This window comes from Mangifera indica, unplaced genomic scaffold (assembly GCF_011075055.1).
Source record: "Mangifera indica cultivar Alphonso unplaced genomic scaffold, CATAS_Mindica_2.1 Un_0013, whole genome shotgun sequence".
Taxonomy (NCBI): domain Eukaryota; kingdom Viridiplantae; phylum Streptophyta; class Magnoliopsida; order Sapindales; family Anacardiaceae; genus Mangifera; species Mangifera indica.
Genome location: NW_025401105.1, coordinates 151,246 through 165,799, shown reverse-complemented (window position 1 = coordinate 165,799; position 14,554 = coordinate 151,246). Strand labels below are relative to the sequence as shown.

Genomic DNA, 14,554 nt, shown 5'->3' with positions numbered 1-14,554 from the left:
AGAAAGCATATGCATATTGTTTTAAGAAGCCTAGTTTTTCTTTCTCAAGTTGGTATGCCACTCACCTATTGATGGACAACTTTTAAAACAACCACCATTCTTATTAACAAAACATCATCATCACTTTTAGGCCACATCTCACGATATCATAAACAACCTGATTTCCTCTTTCTCTTGTATTGGCATTACTTGTGTGAAAGGGGGGTTTTCGAGTCTTTGTGTTTGGTCCTTCAACCATTACTTGAGGTATACCCCTTGTACTCTGAATTTCACCATTGGAGAATTAATAACTATAAAATTAAATTGAAAATTAAAGTTACTGATAACATTCGCCATAGTAGAACTAATCAAGAAAAAACCTAATCAACTTCGAGATGGTGCAATCAAGATATATCATAAGGCTACCTAATAGCACAACAAATAAATCATCCAACAGTAAATTTAAACACACTATTACATGTATATAGTTTATTACATGTATACAGTTTATAACTTTTTTTTACTGGGGTTTTGGGTAGGGTTTCTTTACAATTATATCAAGTTTTGTTTATACTCAACGTTAAGTGAATTTTAGGAATTTGTATGAAAGATCAAAGGCTAGCATTCGAGTGATTAACATTTTCAAACCAAAAATTTTTAACCTAGAAATAATATTTTGCCCGTTGAATACACAAATTAAACTTTCTATCTCAAAACCTAACACCATTAACAGAAAAGAGCTCTAAAACCGGTGTATAAATTGTAATTATTATATTACCAATGATTGTTTCGTTTTTTTTATAATTTATCATATTACCCCTAATTAAGTGTAATTAACATATTGACCATATTACTTATACAACAAATCAACAAACAAACCTCCGACTTTAATATAATCACACACATACACACATAACCCACTTTAAAACTTCTCCACACAAATTCCTCTCAAATATTTTCTATCTTCATTATGCTCAACCAAGTTATGTTCTATAACAATCTTAGTTATTGCTTAATGAAGCAATGGGGTGACTTATCATTTAAAGGTTGTCAACTTTGAGAACATGATGATATATAACTCATTTTGTAATGTTGTTAATTCTATATGGTATCCATTAGATTTTACTACAAACACCATGAAGATTGTAAAAGTTGAGCTGAAAAAAGATGTTGAGTTGAGTGGGAGCCAGTAACTTTAAATTACATTATTGAAAGTATTCATAAGAAGGAAAATAATATTAAGGGGGACATTACAAGGAGTGAGGCATGTTGAGCAAGAGTGGTGATAATAAAACAATATTTTTATTAATTACAACAATTACAAATTGTACAAAACCACACTTACACAAAAACTTACACCACCAATTCACATAACACAAACTTAACACTCACAACTCACCTACTCACTTAGCAATAACTCACAACACACTCTTTTATTTTGTTACATTCACTACATCTTAATTTTTGCACACACAATCGACTTAAACATTTCTTCATGCTTCTAGAGTGGCAGCAACATGCAAGGAAAATTTTGGAGCTTCAGATGGTGGAAACAATTGCAAGTTGCAATGGGAGGCAGTGTAGAAAATTCTAGAGAAAGAGAGAGGTAGTGCCCTCTTTTAACACTCCCTTCACTACCTACTCTCATGCATCATCGATTTTACGATCATGCCAAGTTATCTTGGAAATTCTTCAAACTTCACAATGCCAAGTCCTTTAGTAATGCAACTCTTAAGTTGTACCAATATTTTAGTAATAGCATGAACAACTTCTCAAGTGAACCTTTCAACTTCTACAATGTTTAGTTTTTTACCAATCATGCTTTCATCTTTGAAATATCGATATGATACCTCTATGTCATATCTATCTAATTTTCTTGAGTATATATACATGACCCACCATAATAAACCTCATAATAAGTAGTTTTTTTAATGATATAACATTTTTGGATCTCTAAAACAATTGTGGTCATTATCCAAACAATAAAGTTGGAAATACTCAAAATTATCTATCTTTGTTGCTTGTGTCTACCATTAGAATTTTTCATGCAAACATTTGATTTCCCATTGGTTGATATCATCCCTTTGTATTGGAACTTAATCTCTAAAGTTAGTCTTCTGAACATATCTTGCTACACATCCCAATCAAGGAATATATCATTAACTTTAAAACCCCTCTCACCTCTTCCAAAGCCATTAGTGATAGCTAGAGTTGGAAGTATGGAAAAGGTGGTAGCCAATTCATTGAGTTAGAAACTATCACATGTACATTAACCAAAGTATCACGATGACAAACATGGCGTTAATGTTAACCACTCTACCTAAATTCACCACTAGGATCCCCATTCACTTTATTCCACTTATTTGTATCTTTGTACTCATGATCTTCAACAACAATATCATTTATTTCCTCACCTCAATTAAAAACAACCAAATGTAGAACATTATCCTTCCATCCACGTAACCAATCCTCAGTGGTCGACAACAACACTAAGCCAATTGCATCCCTAAGATCATTGAAACTAATATCAACATTTACATTACACTTTGCCTTTTCATCTCGTCTGAGTTCATAGCCACCCTTTTCTGAATCATATTATAGATGTGAAACTTCAACATTAATTGAAAATGAAGAACAATATTGTTCCATTTTAAATTCAGTAAAAAGTCCAACAATCTGTTGTACTTCAAAACATTTCTCTTGAAATGATCCTCTTCTTATCTTACGAGTAACTGTCATATAAAAAGAGGCCACTTATGTCATCTTCTTCATAAGGACAACAATAGAGCAAACATCGCCATCATTATGAAATTTGCACAGCATCCCATTAATTGAGTTTTTTCAAGCTTCATGTTTATGTGGATACATTTTAGACTTATATATATGCCAAAACAGAAGCTCAATAACTCCAACAAGCCTTGGTATGTCATATCATGTTGGATTATCACCATTTTGTATTTTTCACAAATATACATCTTGATGTTGTCATTCATGGAGATCCATTGCCCTTCGTATGCAACCAAAACTTCAAATTCTGACATTTGTTCAATCTTGCAAGGGTAAAAATTAAATTAAATATGTAAGCACAGGACTAAGGAAGATATACAAAAAAATATTAAAAATCATAATGAACAATATCATTTTATTCCTTTATGGATAATATCATACAAAACCCTATCTATAAAATATTAACTTTTATCAGTAAAAATATTATTTTACCCCTATAATGTAAAATAGCATATAATTCCCAATTCATATAATGTAAACTCAAGTTAGTCCAGTAGGTATGAATTCACCTATTAAAATAAATCACACCTTCCTATCTTACCTGACTAGTTAATATGATTTCAATCACAATTTACTTTAAAATCCTATTAATCATTGATAAAGACCATAAAAAAGAAACCAAATATACAATTAAAAATCTGGATTTGGAGAAGTATCTTGTTTGATTTCGTATTTTTTAAGTGAAAATTTGATAATAAATCTGTTGGAAGTGGGAGTTAGACAGATGATGACAGGTTTGTTATTATTTAAAATGCTTGACTATATCCCTATAACCTTTATAATATTGACCAAAATCATTTAGACCCCCCAAATAAAGTTACTTTAATTTATTGTCCGCAATTCTTTTCTTTGGGTTTATAATGCCATATTATATTAAAGTTAAAATAACCTTTTAAACTATTTATAAATGGGAAATTTAGATACAAGGGCTATGCACAACATACAAAATAAAGTGAAAATTAGACATGCTAGAAATAAATTATATTTTTGACCATCAAAAGTATTGAACTAATAAGAATAATACTATGTACATTTAGTTTGGAGTTCCTAATTGGGTACTTAAATGGCGTATCGCCATATAATTTAATGTTATTTTATCTTTTATTTAAAATTATCTAATCACGTGACAACATATCAACTAAGTACCCAATTCGATATTCGAAATTAAATGCGTATAATTTTATTGAGGTAATAATCCAAATATTGTTTAATGAATTGTGTACACCAGTTCTTTTGAAAGCCTCTAAACTTTGGAAATTTTGTATACCAACACCTATGATTCCACTTCCAATAAGATCTAAGGGAGTCCCTCTTTGCTTTAGTAAGATTTTGGGAACATCTCATCTTTCACGTTTGGAGTAGCCAAATCTAATTTTGAGATTACCTTCCCAGAGAAATTAATCCAAGAGAAAGGAGAACAATATGCCTTCCAGCTTCATGCAAAGAATCCAATCCATTGAATGAATTTTTTGAGCAGGTCATTAATACCCCAAGGTATTCATTTACAGATTCAGGAAGCACATTGAGCAGGATCATCCGAATCATATTCTGACAACAAATTACCGTCTGACTCCAGTTCAGAACTGTATCCTATGCCACTGAGTCGATCATTACATATAAGCTCTTGATCAGCATCCGTCTTTTTCTTGTATAATCCCCTACTCTTGTCCAAAAATCCTTTAATCATCAGGGTCTTATATTTTTCCCGGATTTCTACAAGGGGGTGTTTTTGCAAGAGTTGTTGATGATCATAGGCTTCCCTAAGAACAATTGTCTGAGTATCACCCTTCTTAGAAATGTAAAAAATGCCTGGATGGCGCTCAAACACCTTGGTGAATTTCTGAGGCAGAGACAATGGCTTGCGAAGATTGCTTACATTGTTGCGCTCTGTTTTCTTTTGTATAGTGAGGTGTAGGAGCTCATGAAATACTCCAACTATTCTCTTTTCAGACACATCAGTTCGTGGATCCAAATGAGAGGCATCAGTGTAAGGTGAAGTATAAGGCAGCATCTGCCATTTTTCTAGCCACTTCATGCACTTCCTCTTTAACCCAAAACCCCTTGTAAATCTAACTGGAAATGCCAAGCGATTATTATCTGTTTCCTTTTGTTGTAAAACACTGTTCTTTTGCAATTGTGATACAGCAAGGTGATCATCCCAGAATAGAAGTTTCAAGCCAAGACGATCATCAGGGAGATGGACCATAGATAACAAACCAGGATGATTTGGAACCGCAGAATGCTGGTAATCATAGGGCAAACCCATATCCCATTTCAGCTGGTCAATGGTTTGTAAAGGTAGTGTTTTATCTTTAGTGAGCATGAGTAGTTTGCAGAGCCTTTCAAGAATATCCTTCTGACTCTGCTGAATAACATTAAGCTCTTCCTCATGAAGATCGACAGCTTCAGGAGTCAATCCAAAGGCAGGGACACGAGTACCTCCACTATCAAGAACAGGTGACTCGTGAAAAATAGTAGGGTATTTCCGTATAAAAGTAGATAGCTTAAGATCCTGAGGTAAATTAAGTTGACCACGGTGCCTGGAGAGGTGGTAAATAGGGACAAAGTGGTGTGAAACAGAGGAAATTACAGAAACAAGGATGCAGGCTGCTCTAAGATCCCTCTCACCAGCCACAACAGCATCCAATGACTTATCCTTCACCCATTTCAGCTTCACATTCACCAGACCAAACTTTTGCTGGTAATTAACTCCTCTCTGGCATTCACACAGAAATCTAGACGATGCAGTTCTGCCAAAAAAACCTTTGAACCATCTCATTGTTCTGAAGAAAGAATCAACAATTAACCCAATCCAAGTCCACGATTGAGTGTTCTCTAGCAGCAAGTAGTAGCCATTTTAAGTAGCAATAAGCAACTATACAGTTCAAAACAGAATGCAATAAGATTAGTTATCTCCAGCTTAAGAAAACATAACTCAAATAACCCAAAAACAAAAGCAAACATAACTCAGGAGTCAACAAATCAAATGGAATAACACCGGAAAAAACAAAAGAAATTAAATTGAAAAAAATAAATAACTCATAGACCCTTCTAAGGATTATGATTTCCCGTAAGTTGCTTCTCTTTCAAACATTTTAACAAACATGTGATGTGACGTGCAATTTCAACTAACACTAGAGCGTTTTCAAGAATTTCCTTTAAAGTGATTTTATCAGTAGCTCTTGAAGAATTTCAAATAACCCAAAAACTGGAAAACTATAAAGATAACACAGTGCAGATTTTTGTACCTGAAACTGCGATTTTGGCCGTCATTTTGAAGCAGCCCCCCGAATTTTGTTCTCCCGAAAATTCAAATTTAAGGAGTCCAACGAACCGAAAACTAAAATTTAGAGACAATCGGTGATAGTAGGAACTACTTTCAAACCAACAAGAAAGATATTGAAGACTGCGAGTTACAAGACAAGCAGAGAGAAGAACGGCGCCGTGGCTGTTTGAACGATGCCCTCTTCATATTTTGAGTTATTATTCTTACCCGGCGCTTTAACTTATAGTAAATTACATTTCCCTGAGGATGGATTCCAACTGAGCCGGTTCAATCTTGAAAGTCAAATCAATTTAATTTGATTCAATTGAATACGAAACAAACTTAAATCAAAAGAATTCCCTTGATTTTTTAAAATTAAATTGAACTCAAATTAAAAAATATTCAATTCGATATGAACCAAATTTATTAGAATTCACTATTTAAATTAGAGGTTTTGTCAATAATAAACCTGTGTAACAATAAAAGAAGTGTTTCTTAGGAGCCGGCAATTTCCCAATTACTCCCAGGACTATGATTGTCATATTAGGAAAACAATCTTAAGAGAGCTTTTAGGTTATGTAATCAGGAAAGTTGAGTTAGCCTTTTGTTGGGATTCACTGGGAAATTGGGGCTATACAAACCCTGGAAAATTCAATAAAGAGGTAGCTTATAATATTTCTAGGAATAGAATTGCTAGATTTCAGTGATACATAGTGTGTTTCTACGGAGGGTTTTACAATTGCAAGTCCACAGAATAAGATGGAAGTGCCAATGCTATTCTTTCCGCATGATATTATAGAGCAAACCCTTTTCAAACTGCCCACAAAATCTCTCTTGCGGTTCAAGTGTGTTCGCAAATCTTGGCCTGACTTAATCTCAACTCGCAAGTTTGCTATAAAACATCTCACTGAAACATCTGAAAGGTTCCGCAGATTTGGAGTCTTCAAATCAGGAAACTTAAGGGAAGGTTGCATTTCTGTATACAGTCTTGCTGCTCAAGCCGCATCGCATACTGAAGAAGCTGAAGAAGAGACAATTTGTCTTCCCTTATGGGGAGAAGATTGTTGTCTGGCTCCTGCAGCTAATGAATGCATTATCAACAGATTCGTCTACACAAGGGTATTGGGGTCTTGTAATGGTATATTATTGATACGATTGGAAAATGTTGAGGAATCCAGTGGGAACCCAAGGACATTCTTGCTATGGAATCCAACAATTAGGGAATTCAAGATGATTCCACCATGCTAAAGTTCTCTGGTTTCGGGGCTTGGTTACGATTCATCTACTGATAATTACAAAGTGGTAGTGGTTTTTTATGAAAAAGAGAGTGATTTGGTATGTGGTTATGTTTATAATCTCAAGACAAATTCATGGAAACGACTTCAAAATTTTTACTTCCCTCACAAGCATGGGAGGCAATTTGACTTTGATAACCATATAGATTTTTACTTGACCTGATGAAAGAGCAACAACACTTGTGACTGGAGCTCCAGATTGGGTAACATATAGCTTAATCGAAGGTGGGGTTAATAAAATCATTTAATTCGATTTAGAAGAGGAGAAATTCAAGGAGTTTCTATCTCCTCTTCTTTCCGCTGGCACTCTCAAGACTTATTTAAGTAATTATGAAGATTGCCTTTGTGAAATTCAACTTCGACGGGAAAAACGTATTATTGATTATACGTTAGAGGTTTGGATTATGAAGGAATATGGGGTGAATGATTCACGGATTAAATTGTTGAACTTGCCATTTGATTTGAGGTTTTCTTTAATGAGTGACATAAGACCATTGGTTGTTTTAAAGAATGGTGATGAAGTGGTCATGGTTACAGATTGGAGTGACATGATTTCATTCAACACTAAAACCGGAGAAGTGAAGGAAGTTTCCTTGCGTGCTGATAGCGTTGATGTGGTAGCTTCTTATAAGGAGAGTCTTGTTTCACCAAATCAATTCTGCTCAGAACATGGTAAATACTAATATTCTTTACTCTATCATTATGCTCTTGCTTGTTTCTATGCCAAAGAAAAAAAAATCTAGGGTTTTATTGGTATGCAATAGCTAGACATCTAGAGTTTTATGTTTTAGAGTTGCCTCAAATTTGGAACTCATGGGTTTGATCCATGTTATTCTGAAAATAAATTTCCTTATTATAAATTACAACAATAAGACTAAAAAAAATCTGGGTCTTTAAACATATCTTGTTGAGTTCTCAATTTCTTTCGGCGGGCACGCGGAAACAGGAGTTGCTGGATTTGCTTTTCAGCAGCAACTTCAGATGTCACCTGCAAAAATGGTTACAATAATCATTAATCAATCAATTAATGCAAACTAAACCGATGCTCTAGTCCGTTTAGAAACACAAGACCAGTATCGATACGACTATCTGAATATTTCAGCAAGCAGAATAAACCCATCAATATAATGTCACCAGGTATCATCTCAGACAATCAGATTAAATGCATTGATAGGTATTAGATGGTCTAAAAACTCAAGAATGCATTTGGATGAATTTCGTTTTTGAGAGAAATATTAAAATGGTAAGCAGTTTTGATTGAATAATATCAAGTGCAATAAAAGTGGCTTGGTAAGCAGTTTTGATTGAATAATATCAAGTGCAATAAAAGTGGCTTACCCGGACTTTAAAAGGGAAGCGATGAGTTCGTACTTCTACCCCAGAGAAAACTCTGACATCCATACCGAGACTATCAACTCCAATCAACTTTGCTCTCTACAGAAGCAAATCAATTGATCAGACCTTCGCAAAGGTCAAATGAATTTAGAAATATTTCCCATAAAACAAAGAATTAAGAAATGTTAAATATAATGAAATCTTCAGCTAATGTGTTATCTGAGGCTATACAAAAGTTACAGGAGGTGGAAGATACTAAGCAAAAACCTCACTTTTACAGCAAATACAAACTATTGTTTCATTTACATCACAAAAGTTAAACACCATGCTGGATATACTTTTATAACATGCCTTGTAGCTGCCAAAACACATCCATTGTATCAAATTGAACAATAAAAAAGCTCTAGGTTCAGCTGGATTTGAGCTAAGCTTGTTCAAGCTTAAAAATGAGCTTAACTCAAATAATTTCAAAACAAGCATGGCTTAAGCAAACTCGAGCTCAAGGTTGAGAGTTAAGTATTTTCGAGGTTGAGGGTTGTTAGGTTTGTCAAACATATAAATATGCCGATTTTTTATTTCGAAACTAACTCTATATAGTAATAGAAATATATAATGAATAGCATTTTTATAAAAGGTTCGTTTTCTAGGACCATAACAGTGTTAAAAATACAAATTGCTAGTTGAGACAAGTATCGTAAAAAACATATCTAATCAAGTGCACACGTAAAGCTTGACAAATATAAGATAAGAAAATCAGAACATATAGGTTAAAATCTTTTTACCTCAACATTAAAACCTTTCTTTTTACAAAGCGCTTTAAGAGCAACATTGCACCTAATTCCCTTTTCACTGAAGTGATCAATAATTGCTGAAGTAGAGTGTACAAGGGCATCAGGCTCAGCGTCCTGAAAGTCTTGCAAACTAATTGGATACTGCACATAACAAAATGATGCAAATTTTGAATGCCAGGTTCAAAATCTAGTACATGAAAACCATTGTAGCATCACATGAACTTATTTTAACATTTAAGTAATTGGACCAAATTGCAGGACCTGAATGTTATAAACAATTCGCAAAGGTACCTGCTTATCAACCAAGCTGGATAGTAGAATTTACACTGTTTCTTAATTTCAAACAAATAACATCACTGCAAAATTTAATTTTTGTATCTCTATAAACCAGGTTGGTTAAATACAAGTCAAACTTACAAAAACAACAATAGGGAGTGTTTATACGTGCCTGAATTCCATACACAGAGAACAGCTCTATTCTCATAATCTCCAACCTGTAAAGAGTTGAGGTAGTGTTGCTTCTATCACTTTTCGAACTAAAACCCATAATTTCACCATCTAAACAAAACAGCAAGCTAAGTCAAATCGAGATTCCACCATATATGTATTTATATGACCAAACTTTTGACTTGGAAAAACTCATTTATTAAAGAAATAAAAAAGATTTCTGTCCAAAATCTTTTTCCTTTCACAGAAAAATATTAAATACAAATATACACATGATAAAATTTGGATCAATTGTTTGACTACTGTAATACAATAGCTACTTAATCTTTGCATAATAAAAAAAATATATTAATCTGACTCGACTTCTTTTTTAATCAATAATAAAAAAACAGGCTCATAGCAATAGGACTGAAAAGATGCAAAAGGACCTTCACTGATTCAGAATGTCAGAAAACAGGAATGCCTGAATGAGACACATCATTGCTTATGTGGCCAAGACTACATTAGAACACTGAAGAATATTGCCACTTCAATGATTCCAGAAGACATAGCATACTTACAGTTAACAATTGAGAAACATCCTAGACCACCCATTGGATGGTTATGAATTTATACCCACCAAGCTATGACTTTCATTCTAAAATTATCTACCTGATCTAATAATCCCCACAGATCCTATCATCATTATCACTGCAAGATCAATTCATTTGATGATTAAATAACCTAATCATTGAAAAAAAAGAGGATACCTTTCCAGTCTGAGTAGTCACCATCATTATCTTCACAGTGAAATTGCCTTCTTACATAAGTTTCTTCATCAGCAAAAGCTGGTCTGAGATATCCCACAATAGAAACACCATTTGAAGGCTGATCCATTTTTCTACAATATTCCATATTAACAGCCTACATGAAAGTAAAAACATCATAAACCATCTCAGCAGGCTGCATATTTACTTACTAAGCTATATATTTGAAAAACTCAGTATAAACTTTAGACACATTAACTACTAGCATGCTAATCCTTATTAGCCCTGAATTCACTAATGGCTTTTTCAAACAGAAACTAAATCTTTTAAAAAAAAAAAAATCCGGTTATTAGCAACGCAAAGACTGTTTCTTCGTTTTCAATTAGTAACAACAAGCAATGTATTGCAATTAGAGGTATCCCACTGACCTCCCTGCAAACCAATTATAAAACCAATCAGCAATCACCTTGGTTAAACACTTAGAAAAATATATAGGGTGAACCCAGCTGGAAGTATCTGGCATTCCCCAGTCAACTGGAACATCAGGAACTTCAGAATCCACAACCTATATGAGGAGACAAGAATTAAATGCACATTAGTAACAATGAGATTACTCTATTCAATCTCAAAAACAAAGAAAGTGACCACCAACCTCAAAATAATCATCATCAAGAGGCATGCCATCGCTAGAGCCAGTATCTGAAATATTATATCCAGCAGCTACACTCTGATTACTGTGTACAGGAATACCCATCCCTATCAAAGCATTCTGCAGGTTGCTCATTGGAAATCAGTTAATCTTAATGTTTGCAATGACATTCCATGTAATAAATTCATTTTCTAACTGGAAGATATACATGAAAAAAGTTTATATTCAAAATGCATATATATTCTCACCACTGGGTTATTGGCTCCTGGATCTTGTAAGATATTTTCATCATCAAAAATTTCAAAAAATATATCTGAAAAGGTAAAGAAAGACGATGGTTGAACAGACAATCAAGTATACAAAATTATATGATACCATCACAGAAAGTTTCAAAGAGTATAAAATGGACCTCCATAATCATCAACAACATATTGAAACTCGGCCCATGAAATTTGCTCATGTGGCTCACAGTGTACTGTCCCGGGAAAGACCAGCAAAGAACTGTTGTTCGCCTACCAGAAAGAAAGAATTGTGACAAGGATATTTTATAAGGACAAAAGTTATGTCAGCAATGGAAAACATTTCAATATCTTTCCAAGATCCATGCAACATAATTGGCATCTTTTTTAATTCAAAGTGTAAGCACACAAACCTCAACAGTGGTCCTTGCTATTTCTGCTGAAGTAAGTTTGGTGTCCCGAATTCTTTTGCAAAATTTCACTTCTTCAAGAGGATGATAACCCCGGTCATTAATGTAATTAGATGAATCAGGAACTGAATCAGAGTAATCTGCAGCAACTGAAACTTTTGTAGGGCAAAGATCACGTCCAGTAGACAACCAATCGAATTGCGAAGAACCAAAAAATGGATTCCTGCATCCGAAACTTACAATAGAAGAATAATTTTTTCACTAAAGTTTGTTAAATCAGTAATTTTTGTAGATAGGGAAGCAATAGAAGACTCAAAAATGAATCATATCATTTCTTATGCCTTATTTTCTGTAATTCTTGATTTTCAGTATTTTGGGTCCAAATACACATGCTTGGTTGTGCGTGCAACATAGACATACAAGCGCACACATGCATAATATTATCCCAAACAGTAAGATTACATTATAACATTTCTTCAGCAAGTAAATGAAAATTCTGTCCATACTACTGAGTATAACCACAAACTACAAGGAGCAACACCAAACACAGATTTATAGGCTCTAAAATATAATGCTACTAAATTACAATAACATGACATATTAGTCAAAAACAACAAAATTCAAAAAATGCCCTAACCAAACTATCAGTATTATTCATTTTCATCCTATCTTTACACATGATAGAGAAATCTCAGGATTCACTCCAAAATCTGCCAGAAAACTAATTTGGTTCAGCATATATAAGGCTATAAACTAATCATTACATGCCAACCAAATAAAGAAACACAATTTGAAGACAAATTCATCTTTCATGAACTAGATCAGGAGTAAAAATATCTAGGAAGACCTTGTGCCAGAAATATCAGGAGCTCTGTGACTATCAAAAGGATTTTTAATCCAACTGCTTGTGATCCCATTTGATGTTGAGCAACTAACCCCCTCCAAATGGCATAAGTGACATTGCAAAGGACCTTTAACGCATGGAATGAGAAATTGTTAATAAAATCACCATTGCATCCGATAAAAGAAGAAATAAGAGGGCAGAAATGCAAAGTAGAAAGTCAGTCAACATCAGAAGCCAAATTAATAAAATCATAGTCCAAGTCACCTTCAAATATAGGTTGTCAAATGAATCAAAAGCCTTAATTTATAATTGCTACAAAATCCTCTTCAAAATAATACAACTAATTGTAAACTTTAATTCATTTTATTATAATAATGCCAAACACACTAAACTTTCAAAAGGCCCTCTTGTACTAGCACTATAATTGAAATTATTCAGAGAAGAAAAAAATAACTGGTCTTCTCTTTAATATACACAATCAACTGTAAAGAATCCTTGTACCAAGTCATTGCTTTATGTACTCCCCATCATTTAAATATAAAAAAAGGGAACAAATAACTAAATTTGCAATTGAAAAACTACTATACATGTGAGTCTATGAAACTAATCAGTCTTTCAAACTCAGGTACTCACCTATCAAAAGCTTAAAATTCAAACTTGCATGTGGATTTATAAAACAAATCACCCTCAAAAGGTCAAGTGTTTCACAATCAAAGCTGAAATACCAACATGGGTTCCTCCAAAACACGCAAAACTCAAATGGGTATACCACAAATTAGCAATTAAACACCCAGACCACTCCACCCCTTCAAATCATTTCATTAAAAAAATCAGAAGAAAAAAGAAAAGCTTTTGATCAAGATTACCAAGAGCGATTGAAGACGCAGCAGCGATCGACATAAGAGAGAGAGAGACTGAGATGAGAGCTGAAGATTATGACGGCGTAAGCAAGTTTGTGTAGTTAGAAGTGAGACTGGAGTCGGGCCATCGAATTCTTTGTTGTCTTCTCAGAGTCGTTCGTTCTGAGCCATGAAAATGTTAAGTTTAATTATGAAGTGTTAGACGGAGAGCATCGTGCTTGCATCATTTTCCTCAGTTTTATCTGCGCACACAGTCACATGGAGGCCCGGCCTTCAACTGCAGTCACAGTACCCGTTAAGTTTACTGTGCTTACCGGTTAACCGGATTAGGTTTTTCATTGGGGAAAATTTAGGGGTTGCGGAAAAATTCTAGGCCCACCCAATGTTTATCACAATTAATATGCACCCCTAGATGGCATAAATAATATTTTTCCACCCGAAATCAAAATCTTTTATGAAAAACAATACAGTGTTAGGAAATGAAATTATCCATACTATTTCATTTAAAAATAAAAAGAAACAGTTATTATAAATATTTTGTTTCAATTAAATTAAAATAAGCATAAACCATGAGAATCATATAATCATATTAGCATTAGAAATACTCATATACTCTTATTTGGATATAATTCTTCCTCTCAATCTTATACAAAAAATGGGTCAGAAGAGTGGACGAGGGATGGGAGCTCATACATTTGTAAAGCGAGAGAACATGCGTAAGATTTGTGTTGTGACTCAAACTAATAACACATTGTGAATGCAGGTTTTCTGACCATTTGACCATTGGACGATGGCATCGGAGAAGGTGATCGGATTTTGAAACTAAACCCTAAGGGAAAAATATGATTTTTTTAAACTTGATTTAGGGAAGAAAAGTTAGTTTTTAAACTTTTAGGAGGGGAAATGA

The 14,554-nt window shown here is 33.8% G+C and overlaps 3 protein-coding genes across 4 annotated transcripts; 1 reads left to right on the top strand and 2 right to left on the bottom strand.

The window, feature by feature from the left end:
- Positions 1-3,923: 3,923 nt before the first annotated feature.
- LOC123205711 (protein WHAT'S THIS FACTOR 9, mitochondrial-like) lies at positions 3,924-6,292 on the bottom strand. Its single transcript, XM_044622732.1, has 2 exons — positions 6,015-6,292; positions 3,924-5,641 (listed from the first exon to the last, which is right to left on the bottom strand). Exon 2 carries the CDS (start codon positions 5,543-5,545, stop codon positions 4,277-4,279), a length of 1,269 nt encoding a protein of 422 aa, XP_044478667.1. The 5' UTR covers positions 5,546-5,641; positions 6,015-6,292; the 3' UTR covers positions 3,924-4,276.
- A 498-nt stretch (positions 6,293-6,790) lies between these two features.
- On the top strand, positions 6,791-8,009 carry LOC123205702. Its single transcript, XM_044622723.1, has 2 exons — positions 6,791-7,169; positions 7,585-8,009. The coding sequence occupies exons 1-2, from the start codon at positions 6,791-6,793 to the stop codon at positions 8,007-8,009; spliced, it is 804 nt and encodes a 267-aa protein (XP_044478658.1).
- A 32-nt stretch (positions 8,010-8,041) lies between these two features.
- On the bottom strand, positions 8,042-13,946 carry LOC123205698 (uncharacterized protein At3g49140-like). Of its 2 annotated transcripts, none has more exons than XM_044622720.1 (12): positions 13,654-13,946; positions 12,791-12,914; positions 11,947-12,166; positions 11,704-11,806; positions 11,543-11,607; positions 11,298-11,414; positions 11,112-11,210; positions 10,649-10,802; positions 9,901-10,010; positions 9,444-9,593; positions 8,665-8,760; positions 8,042-8,314 (listed from the first exon to the last, which is right to left on the bottom strand). In XM_044622720.1, the coding sequence occupies exons 1-12, from the start codon at positions 13,685-13,687 to the stop codon at positions 8,201-8,203; spliced, it is 1,386 nt and encodes a 461-aa protein (XP_044478655.1). In that variant the 5' UTR covers positions 13,688-13,946; the 3' UTR covers positions 8,042-8,200. The 2 variants fall into 2 exon arrangements, with proteins under 2 accessions (XP_044478655.1, XP_044478654.1); XM_044622719.1 differs by having other exon boundaries at positions 11,947-12,178; positions 13,654-13,944.
- Positions 13,947-14,554: the final 608 nt, after the last annotated feature.

What these genes read in the sequence shown, in the direction of transcription:
- LOC123205711 (XM_044622732.1), bottom strand. Translation starts at nt 5,545, where the DNA reads ATGAGATGGTTCAAAGGTTTTTTTGGCAGAACTGCATCGTCTAGATTT.
- LOC123205702 (XM_044622723.1), top strand. Translation starts at nt 6,791, where the DNA reads ATGGAAGTGCCAATGCTATTCTTTCCGCATGATATTATAGAGCAAACC. An exon ending in GGTATTGGGGTCTTGTAATG is followed by an intron (nt 7,170 to 7,584) that starts GTATATTATTGA and finishes AATTCGATTTAG; the next exon opens with AAGAGGAGAAATTCAAGGAG.
- LOC123205698 (XM_044622719.1), bottom strand. Translation starts at nt 13,687, where the DNA reads ATGTCGATCGCTGCTGCGTCTTCAATCGCTCTTG. An exon ending in TAGCAAGGACCACTGTTGAG is followed by an intron (nt 11,807 to 11,946) that starts GTTTGTGTGCTT and finishes TCTTTCTGGTAG; the next exon opens with GCGAACAACAGTTCTTTGCT. An exon ending in TTGATGATGATTATTTTGAG is followed by an intron (nt 11,211 to 11,297) that starts GTTGGTGGTCAC and finishes CTCCTCATATAG; the next exon opens with GTTGTGGATTCTGAAGTTCC.